The sequence below is a fragment of the Pleurodeles waltl genome, chromosome 10 (assembly GCF_031143425.1).
Source record: "Pleurodeles waltl isolate 20211129_DDA chromosome 10, aPleWal1.hap1.20221129, whole genome shotgun sequence".
Classification (NCBI taxonomy): Eukaryota; Metazoa; Chordata; class Amphibia; order Caudata; family Salamandridae; genus Pleurodeles; species Pleurodeles waltl.
In genome coordinates this window covers 1,066,035,467-1,066,062,186 of record NC_090449.1, presented here as the reverse complement: position 1 = coordinate 1,066,062,186, position 26,720 = coordinate 1,066,035,467, and the positions used below count along the sequence as shown (strand labels likewise).

The 26,720-nt window shown below is 46.4% G+C and overlaps 1 protein-coding gene across 1 annotated transcript in view; it reads left to right on the top strand.

The window, feature by feature from the left end:
* The window catches only part of PLEKHA8 (pleckstrin homology domain containing A8), a 117,545-nt gene that overhangs the window by 21,072 nt on the left and 69,753 nt on the right, over positions 1-26,720 (top strand). The window contains exons 2-4 of the mRNA XM_069212097.1: positions 6,656-6,772; positions 9,969-10,124; positions 24,912-25,042. Coding sequence (XP_069068198.1) covers positions 6,656-6,772; positions 9,969-10,124; positions 24,912-25,042 — 404 coding nt within the window. The remainder of the gene's footprint in view (positions 1-6,655; positions 6,773-9,968; positions 10,125-24,911; positions 25,043-26,720) is intronic.

Sequence of the window (26,720 nt, the reverse complement as noted above, 5' to 3'; positions counted from 1 at the left end):
AATCCTTGGTTCCGTATACGGAGACGTCCGTGGCACTGAGGACTTCCGCCACCGCAATATAGGTAGATCCTATTAATTGCGGTTGGTTGTTCAAGCTTGAACTTTAAAAGGAAAACCCCGATATTTGTGTGCCTTCTCTGACCTAGTGCTATTTTTTACAAATGGCAAATCCTAATGTAGTGAATATAGCAATCAATATGCGACAACCGCTCACGGGACATTTGGTGGCACATGGCCTGACGGTCCAGGGGGGGTCCGGTCACTTTTGTGGTGGACGCCCATGCAGCCTATAGAACAGAACTTTTTTATTCTTGGGTCATATTTCCAGCAGTTGATGGGGGTACAAACACTTTTCACGAATACACTGCAACAGTGTCCCTGGACAACACAGGGCTTATGCATATTTAGAGATACCTTTATCTTATCAAGAACACCATAATTGGCTTGATGGCGCCCTCCCACACAGAGTAGCACAAGTTAGGTTAGGTCCACTAAGTAATTATGGTCCTACCTGGCCTTTATTGGCTACATATACACCTCATCCTGCGGCTGCTCAGTTGACAGTGGTTGAAGTTCGTCGTTTATATACAGACTTAACAGCTACATATAGACGATTAGTTCAGTTTGTAATGCAGACCTTAAATACTAATGCAGCGTGTGCTGCTCCGGCGCACCCACAAGCAGTGGTTCCGGGTATTATTCCAGCCACTGTACACTCAGTTATGGGTAAAGTACTGTCTAAACGTGAGGAGACTCCATTTTGGCTGGCGCAGAAAATTAATACGCTGGAAGCAGTATTTCCCCATACGGGACCTCAGGATAAACATAGAATATTGACGATGTGTTTGCCGTATGGGATGGTTCCTCCGGTGGACCTTTGTAATACCTGGGGCACGGTGTTTGCTGCGCTCTACACTACGGCACACGGTACACCGACATTAGCAAATTTACCGGAAGTGCTTAAACAAATTCAAGATGAATATGGGGCTGCCCCTGCCTTAGATTTGGGCATGCAGTTAATGGGCAATTTTGCCGCAGTTTCTTCTATTATTTTGAGTAATCTCAAGGGAAAGGCAGTAGCACTACCAGTGCGAATGCGTCCTCGGGAAGTTCCGCAGATTAATCAAGAACGGGAACTCCCGAGAATAATAGCAGAAACATATTCCAGTATTGGTCGCAATAGCCTAGGGGCTAGACCACAAAAACCCCAATTGCAGGGTAAAAATGATAAAGATAATGCTAAACAACAGCAACCTGAGGGTACTAAAAAGCACTGGGAAAAGAAACAGCAAACACCTAAGAAAGATGGGGGACAGTCTCCGCAACCGGAGACCCCGCAGAATAGGTATAATCTCAGGAATAGGGATAATTTGAAGACGCCTGAAAGAAATCAATATACTGATACACGCCAATCTCGTTCCTTTCAGGACTCCTCAGAGAAGAGAAGTGAGAGAGGTGGGCGATCAGAGCGGAGAACTGAGTACGTGAAACCGAGACAGGAATCACAACGCTCAACGGAGGTTTCTGTTAAACAGGAAGAGAAACCTCTCCAACAAAATCAACAATTTAAAAAGAAGAAAGTGGCAGCAGTCTCAGTTAGACATGCCGCTCAAGAAGAGAGTTCTCTTGATGAACAAGACATGGGCGTTGGCACTGTTAGACAGCGCGGCAGAGGTCACAATAGTTCGCCAGAGTCTTCTAGAGCATCTGGAGGTGAAAGCAACTGATGACTTCATACAAGTCGAAACGGCGGACATGCGAGTCTCTGATCCTGATAGAGTATATCAGGTGACTCTGCAATTAGAAGGGGACATTGACCGCATAGTACACGCCATCTTTTGGGACCATGTGGTAAAATCATATGATGTTCTGCTGGCCGAACAGGATTGGCCACCTGACTTTGTTCGCGATTGTCCAGTGGGGGAAGAGGTTATTGCACCTTCCTTCTCACCACTTGTTCCGAGAGAACTTGTGGAGTCCTATAGTAAATTATGGGCTCTTACACAGGCCCCCGCTCTATATAGAAATAATGTGGGGTGGGATAAACAATCACCTTATCATGTAATTCCAATAAAGGGCGAACCTCAGCCGCAGCCGCAGTATCCTATCAAATTTGAAGCAAGGGCATCGGTTAGGAAAATTCTTACGCAATTGGAGTACCAGGGTGTAGTTGAGCCCTGTGTCTCGCCGATGAATAATCCCTTGTTTCCGGTTGCCAAACCGGACCATTCCTATAGGATAGTGGTGGATTACAGACATTTGAATAGTCATACACGCACATATGCAATACAGAATTCACATAGCGCAGCGCTTATGAATAATATAGTGCGTAAAAAATACAAAACAACGTTGGATATCTCGAATGGATTTTTCTGCCAAAATATAGCACCCGAAAGTCGGGACTATACCAGTTTCAGTGCGTTTGTCTCTCAGAAAAAGTTTTGTAGTTTGCCTCAGGGGTATAAGAATAGTCCAGGACTGTTTTCGGCTCGTGTAACTGAAATTCTGCACGAGTTGGACCCTGAAGTGTTGTCATACGTTGATGATATATATCTGACAGACGATGAGATACTGCAACATCTAAGGCGTGTATCGCGCATTGTTGTGGGGTTTGCTGAAATTGGCTATAAGTTAAATTTTAAGAAATCGAAGATTGCCTTCCTCAGCGTCATTTTTCTGGGATATGAATTGTCGAGTGAGGGCAAAAGCTTAGCGCCTAATTTTTTGGAGAAATGTGCTTTATTGCAGCCTCCTAATACGGTTCGGAAGCTCCAGTCATTGTTGGGGTTTCTGAATTTTGGCAGAACTTACATTCCTGATTATGCTACGTGTATAAAACCCTTATACGAACTGATTCGCCCGAATTTTTCGAGTAGATTTTGGACGATTGAGCATACACACATACTACGAGAGTTACAGACTGATCTCTTAGCAGTTAAACATTTACACACACGGGACAATAAGACCCATTTAGTCATCAGAGTGATACCTGGGGCTGTTGGGTTTACGTATGTCACCTTTAATGAGGGTGAGACAGTCCCGATTGCATACAAGTCCCACTTGTATTCTGCTGCAGAACAACGATTTGCACAGACTGAGAAAATACTCACTGCAGTACAGATGGCTGTGATTAAAGAAAGACCTCTTGCCCAGGGCCAACGCATCATTGTCGTTTCCCCGATTCCGGCCTTAGAGGCTGTTACAAAAGCAAGTGTTCCTAATTCGAAAGCTTTACACCCACGATGGATACAATGGGCTACATCTTTGACAGCCACTGATGTAGATTACATATTTGACCCTAAACTGCAGACTCAAGAATTTCTTCAATATGAAATGGAGTACCCAGTTCCTGCTGGTACGTTGCCTATTGACCAATATCAGGTGGTCATGTAAACCTTTACAGTGTGTGTACTTGGATCATTGTGGTCCGCTGACACCAGATAGTGCATACAAATATATATTGGTTGCTGTAGATTCGTGCTCCAGATTTGTGTGGGTATGGCCACAACGCTCGGCTGACGCTCGAACTGTTATTAAAGATTTGCGCATCTTTGTCGATACATTTGCAGTTGCGGCTTTTCATTCGGACCAGGGCCCTGCTTTTGCCTCTAAGGCATTCAGGGACACCATGGCTTCGTTGGGGGTCCAACTCCAATTCTCATCTCCATTTCATCCCGAGGGAAATTCTGTCGTGGAGCGTTTAAATCGTGATTTAAAGCAATCCTTAACGGCCAGAGTTATAGGTACGGGTCGTGGTTGGCTAGCCCACCTGTATGGAGTACAGAGAGCACTTAATAACTTGCCTAGAAGGTCACTGGGGGGTCGTACTTCATATGAGTGCCTGTTTGGAACACAAATGTATGTTCCTGATCTAGATGGTCCTGGTGTGGAGGCGGCGGATACGCCCTTTGACATAAATGATCGTGTCACTGTTATGCAGGATTTACAACAATCAAAGATAAATCTTCTACAAGTGCTGCCTCCTCAGGAATTAAGGATGAGCCAGTAACTCCTACTGGTTGGATACCCAGGATTGGGGATCTAGTGCATGAAAAGGTCGCAGTAAAGAAAGAATTTGGTCCTTCTTATCGGGCACCTGTCTCTTTGTTAGGGGTTAGCGGCACGAGAACTGTGATTTTACCGCCGCTGCAAGGGGCCAAAGGAAATCGCTTTGTTTCCATTGATAATGTCAAGTTACAACATGTGGCCGATTCTGCACAGCAGACCAAGAGGGACACCCAGTAGTTCCGGAATCCCTCTCACTACCTGGGAAGAAGTCCCGCTGCAGGTGATTTACACTGACGCTGTTTCCTCTCCGAGCTTGGGGAGGGTGGAAGATGATCTTGCGATTGTTCCACAGACGACGATTAATTTGGAATCTTTTGATCAAGTTGCTGTACTGTCTACTGATGTTTCAAAAGCATGTGGCCCTTACATCTGCGAGCGAGACCTACGCACTTCAGGTGGCAAGGTCATCGGCGGAAATACAGTCCCTTTTGAATACTAACTTTCCAAGTCACTTCGGTGAACTTGTGGGACGTATATTTAATGCATCCAGCACTGCTGGTATTGCACATTTTTTCAAAGCAGTTGGTGTTGGTTTTGCTCACACCTTCTCTTCCATATTCGTTTTGATACCTTCGGCTATACACTCTATTTTCGGAAGCATTCTTGGGGGTTTCCCGATTACTTTGGCTTTATTGGCTGGTGTCTTGCTGTTGTTGCTATTTTTTCGCAATGGCTGTCCCGCCACAACAAGATCCTATATTGCTGCTCCCGTCAGCTCAGCTGTGTCGTGAACGCATGATGCAGCATTTTGGAGCAACACTCCTGGCCCATTTGGAGTGTGACTGGTCTCTGTCATTCCGACCGGTTTTGGATTGTGTGCAACCCGTTTTTCAGGGCCTTTGGTGCTCGTTTGAACATGCACTGGCTCTCTGTCTCTCGCTGCAGCGCCCTCCAGTGGTCGATCCTGATCTGTTGATGTTCCCGATTAGGGCTCATTCCCAGACTTGTGCACTACGGTTGCGTTTGCTTCGTGAGGCAGTTTATGAGATTCCCTTCCTGGAGGAAGATGGTTTTGTCTCATTCATAGGCCCTACACGGGGTGCCGCCCTGAATGGTTTTGGGGCTTTGGAACACACCTGCTCCATGGTACTTTGTGGCGTGGATCTTCCGATATTGACATATATCGAAGTGGAGGAGCTCCTACTTTCTATTGCTTCTGTTTAACAATTGGATTTTTTTTCCCTCTCCTGCAAAATTGACTTTATATTGAATTTGGCTTTATCGTCACATGTTACCTAAATTTATGACTTTGTTGTCTTCTGACCTTGTCGAAATATGTATATAATTTTAGGTATTGTTTATATCTGGGGCATATTTTTATATTATTGGAACCACTTGCTACCGGCAAGGGGAGGGTGTAGTGTGGTTAGTTTTAAGTATCCTTTGCGCGTTAGCTTCAGGCTTTAGGCCTTTGTGCACTTTGCCCTGGATGTATTTTATTCATTTGCTTGCAGTTTAGAGCCTCTGTGCACTTTGCTCTAAATGCTTTTTATTAGGCTTCGTACTGTTCTTTTTCAAATAGCCAGTTCTACGGTTTTGTTTTTTATTCATACCACACTGTTTAGCCTACTTCAGCACTGGAGTTCTCCATAACACACTCACTCTGTGCTTCAGTCAAGGATAGTCTGGTACATTGCCGATAGACGTGGTAGGAATTTAGACTTGGCATTTCTGCGTAGGGACATTTTGTGATCACGCTGACATGTTAGTTATAAAATCACTTTCTTGTCCCAATACACGCAAGAGGGAGATTCCGACCAGGGAACCACAACTAGATGCTGACTGCCTCGTTGCAGATGCTGAACCAGATCACAGGCCTTTGCTCAGGTATGAGGGCTGATGTCTCCCCAGTGATTCAGAAAGGCAAGCTAGAAGCTTAACATGCTGTGCTCTAAATAGAACAAGCAGAGGGAGAGTAGAAACTGTTAGGCACTATGATAGCTTTGTTCTTATGTTTTACTCTCCTGGTGACTATTTCAATCCTACTGTGTTGTATTGTTCTGGTTATTGCGGCTCACGCCTTATTATCTAAAATACAGTCGTTTTATTAAAACATTATATAAAACTTATACTGTCTTTGTCATTTGTATATGAGATCATATTGTAAATGAGAGAGTTGGTTTGGATCTGAGTGACCACGACTTCCCTGCGAAGTTCCAAAGATGTCATGCGCTCGGCTGCCCAATCCTCTCTTCCCCGTGGGAGAAATGAGGCACTGCTAGTTAGCCGGAGCAAACACCGGATTTAGGGTGACAGAGTTCCTTACACGTGGGTCAGACTCAGTCCCCCACACCGTTATCGATCCTGCTGCCTAGAAATCCAGTAGTCTCATTTAGGATAATGAGAGCCCACGCAACAAAGTGTTATCCTGAAAATCTGGTTAGACGCCTGTCCTGTTAGATTTTACGTTGAACGCCCTGCACATTTTCGGCACACTTCACAGTCCTATGACTGCACTGCCACTAGAATAAACAGTGGTTCTCCTTTTTCTTTTCATCTTTTATTGTTGTGTTGCTTCATGGATTGGTGTTTGCCTTGATGGACTTGAGTTCCTGAATAAAGAACATATTCTGTTCTTCTTTTTCAGGTTGGCAGCCCCGATGGTTTCTCCTTGGTGGTGGGATTCTGTCCTATTACGACTCAAGGGAGGACGCCTGGAAGGGCAGCAAAGGAAGCATCCAGATGGCAGTGTGTGAAATCCAAGGTAAGGAGTGGTGGACTCTTTGAGTCAGAAAGCAGCTTCAGAAGGAAGGGTGACTGAGTAACAATCCTCTTGGGCTGTGGGTTAATAGAACTCTGAGATGGGCACCCCAAGGTACAATGGAGAGATGGAAGTGGAACTCTGAGCTGTGCGCCTCAGATGGGGGGATGTTATGGAGACACTGAGCAGGACACAACAGTTGGCAGAATAAATGGAGAACTCTGAGGAGGAGAACCCAGGAGCTGAAATGGGAGGGCATCACCTAGAAGAGTACACCCAAGGCAGAAGAATGGAAGGAGGACCCTAAGCAGGACACGCTAAGTTGGTGAATGACTCAAATGTTGGCGGAAGGAGGCACTGGGCAGGGTCCTTAGATGTATGAAGCATGGCTCATTGTTCTAGACATAATATGTTCCAGCTCGTTTGTGTTATTGTTTCTTCCGGGCTAACAGTACGAGTGTAAGGAGCACATTAGTTTTTTGTGTGCAACACCCATGTTATGTTATATAGATTTGTAGTTTGGTATCACCAGGAATGGTATCCTGGTGCTGAGCAGATGTGAGTCTGGGCACACCAAGGTCCTAGTAGGACTACTGGAAAAGCCAGGTCTTGGGCTTCCTGAAGAATTCAAAAAGTGAGGAGGAGGCTCTTATATGTAGCAGCAGGTCGTTCCACGCTTTGAGTGATGTAAGAGAAGTCTAAACCGGCGGATCTGGTTTTTCATATCCGTGGGATGTGTCCAAGTAGGAGTCTGGATGAGCAGAAGTGTCTTGAGTGATTGTGAAAGCAGATTCAATTGTTGAGGCTTGCTCGCCATTATTATGAAAGTGAAAGTGTATGCTAGGAGTTTGAATTGTGCTTATTTGTGTCTAAAGAGCCTGTGGAGCTCCTTCATTTGTGGTGTGATGGGAGTGTGGTGTAGGAGGTTGAGAGCGATTCTGGCTGCTGAGTTAAGAATGGTCTGAAGCATTCTGGTGGGTTTTTGTTGATATTGGCATAGAGGGGGTGGTTCCTGTAGTCCAGCTTGCTTGTCATAAGGAAGCGTGTGACAGTTTTCTTGGTGCAGATTCAGAACAATGTGAAAGTTTCCCTCAGCATCTTCAAGGTATGGAAGCATGAGACGTTGACTTGGGTGGTCATGTCAAGTTTGCTATATTTGACAATCCTGAGGTTCTTGACACGGGTGGTGGAGTCCCACAGTGAAGGGCTCTTCCTGAATATCATGATTTTGGTCTTATCAGTCATCAGCTCCAGACAGTTGGTCTTCGTCGAGTAGGCGATTTCAGTCATGCTGCATTGAACTTGATCTGAGTACTGGGCATCTTGTCTGCGAAGGCGAGAATAAGATGCATGTCTTCTGCCTAGGAGAGGACATTGATGTTGTGGGAGATGATCCTTGCAGAACTCCATATATGAGGTCGCGGGCATCTGAGGTGCACGGTGCCAGGCTGACTGGGTCCTTCCAGGCAGGAAGGAGCAGATGCATCTGAGTGCATGTCCTTGGAGTCTGATGTCGTGTAGGCGGTGGATGGGGTGGCAGACCATGTCAAACGCTGTGACGAGATCTAGGAGGATGAGTGTCCCTGTGTCTCCACTGTCCAGAGTCATGCAGATGTCATCCATGGCGTTGATGAGGGCAGTATCTATGCTGTGCTTGGGTCTCAAACAAAACTGAGCGGTGTTGAGGAGTTTGTGGTTGTTGAGGTATTTGGTGCGGAGCCCGTTGTTGAGTTTATGTAAGACCTTGGTCGGGAATGGTAGCAGGGAAATAGGTCCGTAGTCTGCAAATGTTGAAAGGTCTGCAGATGGTTTCTTTAGCAATAGGAGTACAATCGCTTGTTTCCAAGTGTTTCGAAAGGTGGCAGAAGAGGTGGAGGCGTTCAGGATGGATGTGAGCATAGTGCTGATGGGTTGCAGTCCTACGGAGTAGGTGTGGTGTGGTCAGAGGTACAAAGTGGTTAAGGGTCCAATGGAGCACCTGATTGGATGTACTTCATGGTGGCAGCGGTTTCCTCTGGGGTGATGATGGGCCATGTGATTAGAATTTTTTTTTCTTTAGTTGAGATTGAAAGCCTTTTGACCAGGTCTGGTTGTGGTTTGAAGTTGCTGTAAATGGTGGTGATTTTGTTACTGAAGAATTGAGAGAACTTGTTACAGAGGTCCTGCAAAGGGAGTGATCGAGTCGGAGACGGCTGCTGGTGACCCATCCCAGTTACTTAAAGTAATATCTCTGCCTGCAGCAGAGAAAGCAGGATCTTATTATTTTGTCTCTGGCATCAAGGGCTGTGCAAGATCAAGCAGTGAGCTGGACAGTGGAAGCTACTAGTGGCTGCTCTCCTCTGGCATATGAGTGAAAGTCTGTGAATGAAGCCTTTTTTCCACTGTTTAGGCCATGCGCTGCAGTCAGTAATGTGGAGGATGGTAGCGTGGGTGCCGCGTGGTGAGAGTATCTTGAGCCTACATTGTGACCCTAACTCGGGGGCTGGATGGGGAGTTGTTGAATAACACCTGTATGTCTTCCACATGTTGTCGGAGCTCTTCAGAAAGCAGCCAGGGTTGTGAAATGGAGCGATAGGCCATCTCTAGTATTCATAAAGTGAGACTACTGATGGGTTAAACATATCACCAAAGTTTCAGTGCATGAAATCCTGGACATTCTGCTCACCCTGTCTACTTCGCTCCCAAGCATATACAAAATATTCTGTTCCCATCCTCCTAGTGCTGAGTAGGTGCTGGCCGTTCAGAGCAACCTAGTTGCCCCAAACATTGACCAACTACTGCCTTGAAGGGAAGGCTCTTGAAACAGGTGGGGACTTTCCATCCTATGCCAGTTTCAGCATTTCATTGGCACATAGTTTGTCCCCCTTTTCATTCGCCTGTTGGACGCAGTCGATCCTCGTTCTGCTGCTTTGTGGGCAGTCATGTTTCACCTTTTTCTTTAGGAATCCCTTGATTACAGGGCACTGGTAGTACCAGCATGGATGGTGCTAGTCACCCTGTTGCATTCGATGTGAATCATTAAATCGGCTTTTTAGAATATTGGTGTCCAAAAGTACTGTGTACAGCATTTCAATCCAGCGTCCAGCATGCTCAATATGTCACCAAAGTTAGACCAGTTCTGAGCTCTGGAATTAGAACAGTTGTGTAGATATGTCAGTCCTTGTGCTGTAGCACTAACCCTCTTACCTCTGATCTCCAGTTCACCCTACAGACAGCACACGGATGGACCTGATCATTCCAGGACAGCAGCGCTTCTACCTGCGTGCCAACAGCGCCTCCGAGCGGCAGAGGTGGTTGGTGGCACTAGGTTCTGCCAAAGCATGCTTAGCTGACATCCGCACCAAGAAGGAGACAGGTAATGGCTGTGCACACCAGCACAAGCAAGAGCTGCACCAGCATAGATTCACTTTGCGTCAAAGCATGTGTTGGGTCGATTCTAAGCACATACGAACTTTAGGCTATGAACTGTAGTGTTGGAAACAAATACAAGTCTCCCTCTTTCATGCATGTGTTAAACCCAAATATGTATGTTTGTGCAGATTTTAAAAACTGCAGGAATCATGCTTTCTGAGCTTTAAGCCCACATGGTCATAAAGCCCTCTCCCCGTTTACAATTGTTCCTCAAGCTTCTTACCCAAGAGAGAATGAAGTTTAGAAGTTGTGCCTGTTTCATTCTTGGTGTCTCTGCCTATCCAGTCTAGGATACCAACTTTGCACCAAATATGTATTTTTTTCCTATTTGTATTATCTTTTCCCAACAAAATGTTTTACAATGGGTGCATTATTAGTAAGAAAAAAGAGGAAGAAAGTGAAATAATTTATAAAGATTTGATGCAGAGGCACTGCAGGGGAGAATTCCTGGAACACCCCCATTTTTTGCTAAATTGCAGGATCGAGGGGCAGGAGATGGATTCCAGGAAATTGGACAGCATAATGTTGCCCTGTAGAAGTGTCTCCTCTTTTTGGCATGGCATGGTTAACCCCACTTTTAGGGAACAGGGTCAAGACTGATTTGCATATGACTGGATCCAAACTTGGGTGGCATGGTGAGCAAAAGAATGATGGATTAAACCCAGATCTGTTACTGGGGGTGAGTGTTTGAAAAGTTTCAACACTCTGTCCATCATCCTGTTGTGTTGCTAAAGTTGCCTGAAGTGGGAAGGGTATGGCCAGACGTGGGTCCCAGGCTCACTATGCCACTGCATTCAAGCTAGCCTAGCTGATGAAGGGTGATACCCTTAAACTGGTCCCAGGAGGCTTGTTTCCGGTCCAGGGAGGACCTGGCTTGGAAGTTCGGACTGGACTGTTCCCATGGGGAACAGGGTCAAGACTGATTTGCATATGGCTGGGTCCAAACTGGAGTGGTATGGTGAGTAAAAGTACGATGGATTAAACCCAGATCTGTGACTGGGAGTGAGTGTTTGAAAGGTTTCAACACTCCGTCCATCATCCTTTTGTGTTAGCTCCACTTTTTGCCTGCTGTCAGTGTGTTTTGACTGAGCTCACTGGGATCCTGCTAAACAAGACCCCAGTGACTGTGCTCTCTCCCTCTCGGTTTAGTTAATTGAGACTTAGCACACCCCTGTAGTGAATCCTAGTTTGTTTTAACGGGATAACAGGAGTTAGCTTAGCCGTAGGCTTGTAAACTCATGCCCCCGTCACCTAGTGACTTTTAACCTACTTAGCTTGCTCTGTCTTAGTCCATTTAATTATTTATTTCCTTTAAGATGGCGGCCTTGTTTATAGTTAGGCCACTTGTTATGAGTTTAATTATCAGTGTCACTGCGCCAAGGCGTCAAGATCAAGTACGAAAGACAAACCATCAGTATGTGTTCACACTTAGGGATTTTCCCTCTCTATACTTTCGAGGGATTGTTGATATTAATTGCCGTCCCAAGCATGCCTGCTATCTATTGTTTTGGAATACACCTACGTCAGGGGACCTTGTAGATCTGTATAAATACATCACACTTCAGACAGATAATCAGAGGGATTCCGACCAGAGGGCATCGCCACCATCGCTGATACCGATGCTGCAGTCATCTTGACGCTGACCCAGTCTTCGTGTCCCTACGGAGTCTGAGATAGAGACCTCATTCCAAGGTAACGAGGGTTGGGGGCTCCTCTCATGGACACGGCTTTGGCAGATTAGGTTTAGCAAACCCAGCTCTCCTTTAGGTAGGAGGTTAGGCCTATTCTCATTAGGGTATTAGGGCATATTCCATCTCGTACATATATATATATATTTCTTTCATATATTGCAAAAATGGTGGGGGTCTTTATAACCATGACTCTTCTTCACAATACTGTTGCTTGGTAAATTCATTATCCTAATCATTGCAGTTCATGCAACTTATCGCAAATGGCAGTTATGTTAAATAAAAACTATTATAACTTCACTGCATCTGTGTTATTGCCTTTGTTTGTATGAGACATAATACATCTGTGAGAAAAGGGTAATTTCCGTTTAACCACGACAGCCCTGAGATATCTTACTTTGAGTCCATGCGTAAGCGACTGCTACAAATCACCTTTTACTATTGTGTTTCTGGTGAGGTACTGCTACTGAGCCGGTAAGGTTTGGACAACAGTTACAACTAGTTGTAGGAAGAGACTTAGTCACCTACAAACGAAAGTGCTGTCATCCTGAGACCAGCAGTCTTGCTCAGAGCAAGAGTCCAAACTACGACACCCCACAATTGGCATACTGGTGCCCCCATGTAAATCCCTAGTATATGGTACCTAGGTACCCAGGGCTTTGGGGCACCAGAGGATCCCCATGGGCTGCAGCATATATTATGCCACCCATGGAGCCCATGTAAAACGTCTGCAGGCCTGCCATTGCAGCCTGTGTGAAAGTGCATGCACTCTTTCACTACAGGTCACCGCACCAGGTCACTGTAAGTCACCCCTGTGGCAGGCCCTTCTACCCCAGAGGGCAGGGTGCAAGTACCTGTGTGTGAGGGCACCCCTACATGAGTAGAGGTGCCCCTACAAACCCAGCTCCATTTTCTTGGACTTCATAAGTGGGTGGAAGTCATTTTACCTGTGTAATGGACACCACCTGTCTCCAGCTACATAATTGTAACTCCAAACCTGTGCATGTTTGGTATCAAACATGTCGGAATCATACCCCAATACTATTGCCAGTATTGGTTGTATGATTCCATGCACTCCGGGGGCATCTTGGTGGACCCCCAGCATTGATCCTACCGGTCTTTTGGAGTTTTTTTGGCAGCCTGCGCTGCTGCCACCCCACAGACAGGTTCCTGCCCTCCTGCTGCTTGACCAGCTCAGGCAGAAGAAGGCAGAACAAAGGATTTCCTTTGGGAGAGGGAGGCAACACCCTCTCCATTTGGAAATAGGTGTGACATGGCTTGGGATGAGGTAGCCTCCCCAAGCCACCGGAATGCTTTGAAGGGCTCATTCGGTGCCTTCCTTGCATAAACCGGTTTGCACCAGTCCAGGGACCCCTGGTCACTGCTCTGGCACGAAACTGGACCCTCCAGGAACTGACAATCTGCAACTCCAGCGACGACTTCGCTCTGCAACATTGTTTCTCCAGCCCCTTCTAGCAATTGCAACATTTCTCCGGCTGTGCATCCTCTGAGGGCGAAGAGTCTTCAGCCTGCACAAGAAGCAAGAAGGAATCTCCCTTGGAGTGAAGGAGTCACTCCGCTGCGTCCATAGGCACCAACTGCAACGACGTCCGGCTGCGTGGATCTTCTCTCCTGCAAAACTGCATGGATCCTGCAACACAGGTGGTGGTCAGGAGTGGTCCTCTCTACCAGCTATCCAAGTGGGAGACGGTAAGCCCTTGCCTCTCCTTGCACAGTACCCTTGGGCACCACAACTCTTGCAGCTACCAAGACTTGTTGGCTCTCCTTCAAAGGGATAGTAAGACTCCGTGTAGCCCCGGCCTCCAGAACTCTTCCCTGCAAAGCACAGTCCCCTGCTTGCTATTCCAGCGACGTAGGACTCCTCTCCAGGTGTGCTGCGTGGGCCTCACTGTGACTCCTGTGCCTGCTATTCCAGCGACGTGGGCCTCCTCTTCAGGTGTGCTGCGTGGGCCTCACTGCGACTCATGTGCCTGCTACTCCAGTGACGTGGGCCTCCTCTCCAGGTGTGCTGCGTGGGCCTCACTGCGACTCATGTGCCTGCTACTCCAGCGACGTGGGCCTCCTCTCCAGGTGTGCTGCCTGGGCCTCACTGTGACTCCTCTGCCTGCTGCTCCAGCGACGTGGGCCTCCTCTTCAGGTGTGCTGCGTGGGCCTCACTGTGACTCCTCTGCCTGCTACTCCAGCGACGTGGGCCTCCTCTTCAGGTGTGCTGCGTGGGCCTCACTGCGACTCATGTGCCTGCTGCTCCAGCGACGTGGGCCTCCTCTCCAGGTGTGCTGCGTGGGCTTCACTGCGACTCATGTGCCTGCTACTCCAGCGACGTGGGCCTCCTCTCCAGGTGTGCTGCGTGGGCCTCACTGCGACTCATGTGCCTGCTGCCCGTGAGCTGCCTGTGGGGGCTGCAACCTCGTCTTCCAACTCTCCTCACGGCTGAGGGTCACCTGGGACTCTCCTTCTTGGGTTGAGTCCCCATGGTCTTTCCTAGTCCCCGGCAGCTCTGTAACTCTTCATCTGCGTCTTTTGTCTTTGCCAAGGCTTGTTGGTGGTTTTCCAACACCCTGACTGACTGCAACTCTTCTTCCGTCAATGGACATCGTCTGCATCACTCTAAGACTCTTCTCCTGCTCCTGTGCTGCATAGCCGACTCCTGGTCTTCACCGTCGACCTGGTCCTGCATCTCCAGACGGGTGGGTAGTGGCTCCTGCCCCAACCAGATAATCCAACTTGAACTGGACTTGGTCCCCTTCATTTGCAGGTCTTCTTCTGTCAGGATCCACCAGTGGTTTCTTCCAGTTTTGCTTGGGTCTTGCACAGTCCTTTTCAAAAGCTCCCCTGTGGGTTTGGGGAAAAAACAGGTACTTACCTCGTCTCTCCTGGTCACTGGGGGGCACCCTGGTACTTACTACTTACCTTTTGGGGTTCCTAGTTCCTCCAGGTTCCCTCTACAGATCCCACTTCCTTGGGTGGGGGACTGTCTCTCGCATTTCACTTACTTAGTATATGGTTTGGTCTTCCTCTAGGACGTTCAGTATTTTCTGTTATTTCATTGTTTTCTATTGCTTCTTATGCCAATCCCTGACTTCTGATGTGTATATAATAGTGTTTACTCACCTTCGAGTGGAGTATTACTTGTACAGTATTATAGTAATTGTGTTATCATAATAAAGTACATTTATTTTTGTAACAATGTGTGGTTCTTTCATATGTGTAAGTGCTGTGTGGCTGTAGCGGTATTGCACAAACTTTGCATGTCTCCTAGATAAGTCTTGGCTGCTCATCCACAGCTACCTCTAGTAAGTGGCTTTCTCAACACTGTCTACACCTCACTAATAAGGGATACCTGGACCTGGTATAAGGCAATAACACCATAGGTGCTCACCACACACCAGGCCAGCTTCCTACATGCCCTATTTCAGAAGGTCATCTGGGTATATTTCAACAAAAGAAGAGATGGGTTCAGAGGGTGGTACTGTCAGATCGGAGTCTAAATGCTCCTGCTTTTTATTTTTTAGTGTAAGGGCCTTTCACTCCTCTGTTTCGCCTTTTCCACAAACTGACATGGATCTGGAGCACTGCTTCCAACTATTCTCGGTGTCAACCAACTTCTGAAATAGGAATAATGGACAGCAAGCTGTGGAATTGTCTCAATACCAAGGCAGCAAGCTTCAGGTTTTGCAGAGTCTGGTTACGGACCGGTGTCAGTCACGGACCAAATTTGGAGTAGTGCGACGAATGCTCCCTGATGCACCCGAAAGCCTCAGGGAGTACAACGCCAAACTCTGTCACAGCCCATAAGAAGAGAGACCAATTATTTGAAGTCCCAGGGTCACATGTGATCCCGATCTCATTTGCCATCATTAGGCAAGTCTAAATTGAAGTGGAGGGAAAAGTCATGGAGGAAGCTTTAGATGTCCAAGCTGGGTTTGATTCCAACCCTTCCTCCTGCCCCTGCTCTAGAGAGAGGTTCTCCAAATGCCCAACTCTGGCCACAAATTCAGACTTGGGCACTATTTGGGTCTTGGAGCCAGTGAACCCAGAGTTTCCTGGGCTGTGTTGATGCCATAGCAAATTGATGCCTTAAAGATGACCATGTTGTAGTAGTTTAGAGTGGTTCTGGTTCCCTGTGACATGCCTTTGGGCCCATTGATCCATGAGGGTCTGCAGACATGGTTCCTTCAGTGGATCCTTCCCCAAGACAATCAGACCCCGTTGAGTCTCTGTCTGGCCTCCGCAGACACTGTCCTCTCCCCCACCTCAATTCCTTTGCTGCAGGCCTTGTTGGTTAGTGCCGCTCCAGGCCTTAAACCGGCTCCAGGGACACTTGCTCCTGACTTCACACAGAGTCTGGTGCTGGAGACGGTTTTGGTACAATCTTGACCTGTGTCTTGTTTCAAGATTATAAAGGATCAGTCTTTGGTGCTCTAGGACTCTGCACCCGTTCACTTATCACTGTTACTTTAGGAGACTGCAGGCAGTTTAATCTCCAGTGCTCCCAGGAGGAGAACAGTGATGAGGAGGTGGATCTGCTTCTGCTCTTGCACTATATAGATGACCACTTCTGTGAGAAGTTGCAGACTGCTGTTGGCCTCAACACTTCATCTGAGACTTACCTTAACTCTCCCTCGGCTCCTTTTGCAGTGGTGGTTCGGAGGGCTATCGAAGTCTTGGACATGCAGCTTCTGGAGATATTACAACAGGGTCTTCTGCTTCCTAGCACTGACTAACTCCATGACTGCTTGGTCAAGCCTTGTATTTGTACTTCATTGACTCAGCCAGTTGTTGGTTGTCTTAGGCTTGGTCTGGAAAGTCTGTTCAGGTCGTGACAAGCAAAACAACCACCTAGGTGATACTGCATTAAGAGGGTGGTGTGGGCTTGCAAGTGCTCTACCTGGAAGCTCTTCATCTTTGGTGGTGTCTGATTTCTCACCGTATTTCCTTGACAGACGGTCATCTGGTGGGTTACCTCCACACCAGGACAGACAAACTCAGCAGGCGTTTTCTTTTAGATCAGTAGTGGATCCTCATCTGAAGGTGTTGTAGAGCATTTTCATCACAAGGTGTGTGCCCTGGATAGTCCTGTTCACTACTTTGGATGATGCACATGGTTGTGTCTTCTGCATCATGGAGTTTCCTCTTCAGGTTTCGTTCATGGATGCGTTCCACCTTCAGTGGTTCTTGGGCTTCATTTACTTATTTCCACCTCTGCCACTGATCCCACAGGGCCTGAAGAAGGTCAAGATTGATAATCTGGTTTGGGCACGGAGGTTCTGGTATTTCAGTCTACTGAGCCTGTGACTGGCCATCCGCTTCGGCTCCCTCTTCAGGAGGACTTGTGGTCCCAGCAGCAGTAAAGGGTTCCTCATCTGAACCTTCATAATCCATATCTCCTTGTGTAGAGATTGAGAGGAACCAGCTGAGTGGGTTTGATTTGCCACCAGAAGTTGTGGATGTAATAGTGACAGCCCACAATCTGCCAATAAGTCCATCTGTTTGGGCCATTAGGCAAAGTCTGGTGCCAGGCGTGAGGACTGATGCATTTATACACCTCAGGCCAAGTTGTTGGATTTACTCATTTGTTTTGTCCTTGGTCAGGGAAAGTCTTACTGTGGGCACTATGAGCATTACCGTTCGGCTCCATTGGACTTCCTGTATTTGACTGATCTGCTTTCTTTTTTCAAATCACCGGTTGGGATGCACTTTTTGAAAGGTCTTTCCACCTTGTTTGATGCCGCAGTGGGACTTTTTTTCTTACTTTTGTTTTTGTATATGTACACCTTTTGAGATTATGCACACTTGTATCTTGAAGTTGCCTACTCAAAAGATCATCTTTCTGATCAAAGTCACTGCTGTATGATACGTCAGGATTTGCTGGCATTATAAGTGCAGCCTCCATATACCATATTCTTACCTGATAGATTGGTGCTTCAAACTCTGGTGTCCTTTCTCACAGAAGTGGGTAACGCCTTTTCACGTGGGACCACCAGTCACTCTCTTTGTGTTTTTCTTTCTACCACATCCCTCTGAGGAGAAGGAGGATACGTTGCACAGGTTGGATTCTAAACAGGCCTTTAGTTTCTATATTGATAGAACACGGAAGCAGTGTCTGAACGATCAATTTTTCATTGGGTTCACCAGTGTGAATAAAGGAAGGGCAATCCAAAAGTGGACCTTGTTGAGATGAATTGTCCTCTCTGTCAAACTCAACCATTCTTTAGATAAGAAGGAGCCCTCCTGAGGTGCATTCTACCAAAACCATGGCCCCTCCGCTATGACCTTAGCTAGGGGTGTTCCCGAGCTGGACATCTACATGGCTGCTACGTGGTCATCTGTCAGGAGGGTCATTTTGCCCACTTCGTCCTGCAGGACTTCCTGGTGTAAAGTCCACTTTTAAACCCTCCCTTAGCTTTCCAGGTGTTGCTTTGGTATAACTACAAAAGATTAGGTTATAAGTAGGTTAGAAGAATCTTTTAGAAGAAAAGCTACTTATATTCGGTAACACTCTTTCTGGCGGATACTCTTACTGCAAATTCCATACCACCCACGCTTATCCGCATTTTCTTGAGTGGAGTTTTATTTTTTATTTAAAGTGTCCCAAACTATATTTGTCTCTCTATTAGCAGTCGCTCCTCATATGAAGGTACATAAAATATGGCGATAAACTGAATGTTCGATGGCATCTGTCGCTGTAGATACGCATGTTCTGCAATAGCTCGCCATCTGGTGTTGGGCCGGAGTGTTACAAGTTGTTTTTGTTCGAAGAAGTCTTTCGAGTCACGGGACCGAGTGACTCCTCCTTTTGTCTCCATTGCGCATGGGCGTCGACTCCATCTTCGATTGTTTTTTTTCCGCCATCGGGTTCGGACGTGTTCCTGTCGCTCCGAGTTTCGGAACGGAAAATTAGCTAATTTCGGAAGATTTTCGTCGAGATTGTTGCGTTCGGGATCGGCGTACTTAGATTCCACACCGCATCGAAGATCGAAGAGCTCCCGTGCCCTTCGGGGTAGTTTTTCGATCCCCGTCGGGGCCTGGTCGGCCCGACCGCGTGCTGAAGAACGCCGATGGAACGGACCCCGTTCCGTTTCTGCCCCAAATGCCACAATAAATACCCCTACACAGACCAACACTTGGTCTGCAACCTGTGCCTGTCACCTGAGCACAGCGAAGACACCTGTGAGGCCTGTCGTGCGTTCCGGTCCCGAAAAACACTCCGAGACCGTCGAGCCAGAAGACTTCAGATGGCGTCCGCACCGACAGCCCAACGGGAGTTCGAGGAACAGGAAGAGGAAGGTACCTTCTCGATCCAAGACTCAGACTCCGAAGGATTCGACGATACACAAACCGTGAGTAAGACGTCGAAAACCACACAGAGAAACATTTACAAGGCCCAGGGGACGCCACTGCCATCCGGCCATGGCTCCACCCATAAATTCGGTGACCGACCGTCGGCACCGAAAAAGGCCCAAACAGTGCCGAGGTCGTCCGACTCCGGTCGAGACACCGGCACGCAGCCTTCTCGGGACCGAGAAAGTGCTGGAGACAAGCCTCGACACCGAGATGCCGGTGTGGACACGGCTCGACGCCGAGACAGCGGCACCGAAACAGATCGACGCCGAGAGGTTTCGGCCCCGAAAAAGAAAAAAGTCACCTCGGAGCCGAAAAAACACGCAGACAGGGTTTCGATGCCGAAACAAACTGCAAGCGACCCAGTTTCAGGCTCTTATACAGAAGAGCACTCGCTAACCTCCCAAATGCAAAAGCATAGGTTTGAGGAAGAGCTACAAGCAACTGATGTGGACCATACGCAAAAGCGTATCTTCATACAGCAGGGGACAGGAAAAATAAGCACCCTTCCCCCCATTAGGAGAAAGAGAAGGTTGGAGTTCCAGACTGAACAGACACCACAACCAAAAGTGGTGAAAAGAGTTACCCCACCACCCTCTCCTCCGCCCGTGATTAACGTCTCACCAGCACAAACTCCATCACACTCCCCAGCTCACACCACCATGAGCCAGGGTGACCAAGATCAGGACGCATGGGACCTATACGACGCCCCAGTGTCAGATAACAGTCCGGAGGCATACCCTACGAAGCCATCTCCACCAGAAGACAGCACCGCGTATTCTCAAGTGGTGGCTAGAGCAGCACAATTTCACAACGTAAGCCTCCACTCAGAACAGGTCGAGGATGATTTTTTATTCAACACACTCTCCTCCACCCACAGCTCATACCAAAGCCTGCCTATGCTCCCTGGTATGCTCCGGCACGCAAAAGACATCTTTAAGGAGCCGGTCAAAAGTAGGGCAATCACACCAAGGGTGGAAAAAAAGTATAAGGCGCCTCCTACAGACCCGGTTTTCATCACTACACAGCTGCCACCAGACTCTGTCGTTGTAGGAGCAGCTAGGAAAAGGGCCAACTCTCACACATCTGGAGATGCACCACCCCCAGATAAAGAAAGCCGCAAGTTCGATGCAGCTGGTAAAAGAGTCGCAGCACAAGCTGCAAACCAGTGGCGCATCGCGAACTCCCAGGCACTACTTGCGCGCTATGACAGAGCCCACTGGGACGAGATGCAACATCTCATTGAACATCTGCCCAAGGACTTACAAAATAGGGCAAAACAAGTGGTTGAGGAGGGACAGACCATTTCCAACAACCAGATCCGCTCCTCCATGGACGCTGCAGATACAGCTGCACGGACAATTAATACATCTGTAACTATCAGAAGGCATGCATGGCTCCGAACGTCTGGTTTTAAACCAGAGATTCAACAAGCAGTTCTCAATATGCCTTTTAATGAAAAAGAACTGTTCGGTCCAGAAGTGGACACAGCGATTGAGAAACTCAAAAAAGATACGGACACTGCCAAAGCCATGGGCGCACTCTACTCCCCGCAGAGCAGAGGGAATTACAGCACATTCCGTAAAACGCCCTTTCAAGGGGGGTTTCGGGGTCAAAGCACACAAGCCAGCACCTCACAAGCAACACCGTCCAGTTACCAGGGACAGTATAGAGGAGGTTTTCGGGGACAATATAGAGGAGGGCAATTCCCTAGAAATAGAGGAAGATTTCAGAGCCCCAAAACCCCTACTACTAAACAGTGACTCACATGTCACTCACCCCCTCCACACAACACCAGTGGGGCGAAGAATAGGTCATTATTACAAAGCATGGGAGGAAATCACTACAGACACTTGGGTTCTAGCAATTATCCAACATGGTTATTGCATAGAATTTCTACAATTCCCTCCAAACATACCACCAAAAGCACAAAATTTAACAACACACCATTCCAATCTCCTGGAGATAGAAGTGCAGGCACTATTGCAAAAGAATGCAATCGAATTAGTGCCAAACACACAAATAAACACAGGAGTTTACTCACTGTACTTTCTGATACCAAAGAAGGACAAAACGCTGAGACCAATCCTAGACCTCAGAGTAGTGAACACTTTCATCAAATCAGACCACTTCCACATGGTCACACTACAAGAAGTATTGCCATTGCTAAAACTACACGACTACATGGCAACTTTAGACCTCAAAGATGCTTATTTCCATATACCAATACACCCATCGCACAGGAAATACCTAAGGTTTGTATTCAAAGGAATACATTACCAATTCAAGGTACTGCCTTTCGGATTAACAACCGCACCAAGAGTCTTTACCAAATGTCTAGCGGTAGTCGCTGCACACATAAGAAGGCAGCAAATACATGTGTTCCCATATTTGGACGACTGGCTAATCAAGGCCCATTCGTTCATAGAGTGCTCAAATCACACAAATCAGATCATACAAACCCTCTTCAAACTCGGGTTCACCGTCAACTTTACAAAATCCAACATTCTGCCGCGCAAGGTACAACAATACCTAGGAGCCATAATAGACACATCAAAGGGAGTAGCCACTCCAAGTCCACAAAGAATTCTAAATTTCAACACCATCATACAGCGCATGTATCCAACACAAAAGATACAAGCAAAGATGGTATTACAACTCCTAGGCATGATGTCTTCATGCATAGCCATTGTCCCAAACGCAAGACTGCACATGAGGCCCTTACAACAATGCCTAGCATCACAGTGGTCTCAAGCACAGGGTCACCTTCTAGATCTGGTGTTAATAGACCGCCAAACTTACCTCTCGCTTCTGTGGTGGAACAACATAAATTTAAACAAGGGGCGGCCTTTCCAAGACCCAGTGCCACAATACGTAATAACAACAGATGCTTCCATGACAGGGTGGGGAGCACACCTCGATCAACACAGCATACAAGGACAATGGAACGTACATCAAACAAAACTGCATATCAATCACCTAGAACTTCTAGCAGTTTTTCAAGCACTAAAAGCTTTCCAACCAATAATAGTTCACAAATACATTCTCGTCAAAACAGACAACATGACAACAATGTATTATCTAAACAAGCAAGGGGGGACGCACTCCACGCAGTTAAGCCTGCTAGCACAAAAGATTTGGCGTTGGGCAATTCACAACCAAATTCGCCTAATAGCACAATTTATACCAGGGATCCAAAATCAACTCGCAGACAATCTCTCTCGAGATCACCAACAGGTCCACGAATGGGAAATTCACCCCCAAATTCTGAACACTTATTTCAAACTCTGGGGAACACCTCAGATAGACTTGTTTGCGACAAAGGAGAACGCAAAATGCCAAAACTTCGCATCCAGATACCCACACGAACAATCCCAAGGCAATGCCCTATGGATGAACTGGTCAGGGATATTTGCTTACGCTTTTCCTCCTCTCCCTCTCCTTCCTTACCTGGTAAACAAACTCAGTCAAAGCAAACTCAAACTCATATTGATAGCACCAACTTGGGCAAGGCAACCCTGGTACACAACGCTGCTAGACCTATCAGTGGTACCCTGCATCAAATTGCCCAACAGGCCAGATCTGTTGACACAGCACAACCAAAAGATCAGACACCCAGATCCAGCATCGCTGAATCTAGCAATCTGGCTCCTGAAATCCTAGAATTCGGGCACTTACAACTTACCCAAGAATGTATGGAAGTCATAAAACAAGCCAGAAGGCCATCCACCAGGCACTGCTATGCAAGTAAATGGAAGAGGTTTGTTTGCTACTGCCGTATTAATCAAATACAACCATTACACACAACTCCAGAACATGTAGTGGGTTACTTGCTTCACTTACAAAAATCTAACCTAGCTTTCTCTTCCATTAAAATACACCTTGCAGCAATATCTGCATACCTGCAGACTACCTATTCAACTTCCCTATATAAGATACCAGTCATTAAAGCATTCATGGAGGGCCTTAGGAGAATTATACCACCAAGAACACCACCTGTTCCTTCATGGAACCTAAATGTTGTCCTAACTAGACTTATGGGTCCACCTTTTGAACCCATGCACTCCTGCGACATACAGTTCCTAACCTGGAAGGTGGCATTTCTCATCGCCATTACTTCCCTAAGAAGAGTAAGCGAGATTCAGGCGTTTACAATACAGGAACCTTTTATACAACTACACAAAAATAAAGTCGTCCTAAGGACCAATCCTAAATTTTTGCCAAAGGTTATTTCACCGTTCCATCTAAATCAAACAGTGGAACTTCCAGTGTTTTTTCCACAGCCAGATACCGTAGCTGAAAGGGCACTACATACATTAGATGTCAAAAGAGCATTGATGTATTACATTGACAGAACAAAAAACATCAGAAAGACTAAACAACTATTTATTGCATTTCAAAAACCTCATGCAGGAAACCCAATATCAAAACAAGGTATAGCCAGATGGATAGTTAAATGCATCCAAATCTGCTACCTTAAAGCTAAACGACAGCTGCCCATTACACCAAGGGCACACTCAACCAGAAAGAAAGGTGCTACCATGGCCTTTCTAGGAAACATCCCAATGCAAGAAATATGTAAGGCAGCCACATGGTCTACGCCTCACACATTCACCAAGCACTACTGTGTAGACGTGTTATCCGCACAACAAGCCACAGTAGGTCAAGCCGTATTAAGAACATTATTTCAGACTACTTCCACTCCTACAGGCTGATCCACCGCTTTTGGGGAAATAACTGCTTACTAGTCTATGCAGAACATGCGTATCTACAGCGACAGATGCCATCGAACTGAAAATGTCACTTACCCAGTGTACATCTGTTCGTGGCATCAGTCGCAGTAGATTTGCATGTGCCCACCCGCCTCCCCGGGAGCCTGTAGCAGTTTGGAAGTTACCTTCAATTATTTATATATGTATCATCTCAACCTTAAATAGGTGCATACTTACTCACTCCATTGCATGGGCACTATTACTACAATTCAACTCCTACCTCACCCTCTGCGGGGAAAAACAATCGAAGATGGAGTCGACGCCCATGCGCAATGGAGACAAAAGGAGGAGTCACTCGGTCCCGTGACTCGAAAGACTTCTTCGAACAAAAACAACTTGTAACACTCCGGCCCAACACCAGATGGCGAGCTATTGCAGAACATGCGAATCTACTGCGACTGATGCCACGAACAGATGTACACTGGGTAAGTGACATTTTCATTATCAGGCAAGAGTGTCACCTATATGTGGCTCCTTATCATCACACCCAGAGGTGGTGTGGAGGGGGTGCTGCACTCCATAGCACAACCTGCTCTTGGACATTTTTCATATCCAGTCTGGGGCCTGGGAGGATTAAAAAAAAAAAAAATCTGCAATTAGGATATCCACCATATAGTGTGTTACCAAAGGTGAATTACCTGTTCGTCTTTGACTTGTGATTAGAAAGATACACAATGACTGCAAGAGAGGCCTCCACTGAACACAGGCATATACTACCAGCAAAAAGGTTCTTTGTGGCTCACCGTGGAAACACACACACTGACAGGAAGAGAGGCCTCTACGTGAGCCACAAAAAGAGACATGCGTGAAGAAATCATTCCTTTTTACCTCCGTCTGTAAATGTTAAATTGTGAACATGCCTGCCTATAATATATTACTAACACAAGTTATATTTTAAATGTTTTACAGAGTTTAGTGATCACATGACAGCGTTGAAAGAGAAAATGTCTGAACTACGGTTACGTTGTGATCTCCTCATTCAGCAGCTCAATAAAATCAAAGCCTCATCTCCTGCACCATGCACAAGTGCAGATCCACCGGTACGGAGGATGTTTATTGGGGGGATAAGTTGGCTGGTGAATGAACTGTGCTGTAGTGACTAAGCTGAGGTTTGTCGCAGTGGTTAGGGTAAGATGCTGAGCTGTGACCTGCCTTCGTGTTAAACTGACTTGTTGCCTTGTAGTGAGCGGCTCACTGTACAAGGAGGAGATACAGGTTCTGTTCTTTGCTTCTCCGCTTGACTAAAATAGTAAGATTGTAGTTAGGAGTAGGTATAACTGGTGTAATTTCCTGTAGCATAATTATGCAAAATTATAGCTATATTATACAGAATTGCTTGATGAGCATAACCCAGCATTTAGTGATGTGCACTCACGCACCCAAAATAGACCAGGGTATGCATTTTGAACTAAGAAAATAATGCTAAATGCACCAGAACACAAACAGCAGCAGCCATTTGCGCTTGCTAAGTGTGTGTGTTCCTGTGATCTTGCAGTGGCTTTTATGCACCAAATTACTACTAATTATATGGGAACTGGTGTAGTTGTATAATTTTCTGTAATTCACGCCAAAATAGTAACATGAAATTACTCCAGCGTAAGTGAAACTTCACTCAGGCATTATTCTAGTCCAATGAATTCATCTCTGTAGGCCTCATTTCTGTATCCTACACTATATGAAAAACTGTAGAAGTGGGTGAAATGCTTACTAATCAGCACATTTGGACATTTTCATGCACTTGCAGAGACCTGCTTTCATTGGTAGCAAACACTAGCCCATTGTTCTGGCCAGTAATCCGAGCCAACACAGAAGTGCAATATTTAGCACTTGTAACTCACTGGTCTTATTTTCTGTTTTTACAACAAACTCGGGTGTTCTCTTTACATGCACAGTGTGTTTGCGGCCTCCCTCTAACCACAATGAGTGTATTGGATCTGTGTTAATAAATCTTTAGCCGGAAGAGGCATTTGTGTCTACAGTTGAGACCATTTAGATGCACTCCTTAAATTTGCTTCACTTATTATCAAATCCATTTATTTGAAACAGCAGTTTCCAATGGTAGCTTTGAAATATTTTCTCCAATGTGTGCACCATTAACCATATCCCCCGCCTGCTCAACTCCCCCATGAACATGTTGTAGGTGTATAATCATATTGGCATTGTATAGCACAGCCTCTGGTACTATTGCCCAGTAGCACTTTCAGATGTCTGGAAAGCTGTTTTCTGTACACAGTTTCTGCTTCTCCTTCACAGCACAGTGTCTGAATGATCATGTATTAAGGTATGGTTATTGTGCTCTGGTTTGACTCTGGGTAGGTCGCGATACAACATTCACTGATCTACGGGTGTGTGATTTTGACAAGTCAGAAGTTTGCCTTCGGGCCTTCACTAATTGCTTATGCATCTCTTATGCAGGTAAACTGCTCAATGCCCTTTGAACAGAATTAGGCAAGGCCTTGTGTTGAAGTTTCTTTGAAATTTATGAGCTTTGCCTGTATTCTATTAGTTGTTTATGTGAAGTGTATCTTGATGGCAAGGTTCTTTTGAGCAGCTTAATGTCTATTTATATGGCATATAAGTGCAGTGTAGGATAGTTGGTGCATTTTTTCTGATGTGCTTTTTGGATGTGGTGGTGTTTTGTGACGGCAAGTATTTAGGGTTTCTCATATTGGGTTTATCTACATAGCGCAAACTTTGCCATAAGGTGGGTGTAGCAGT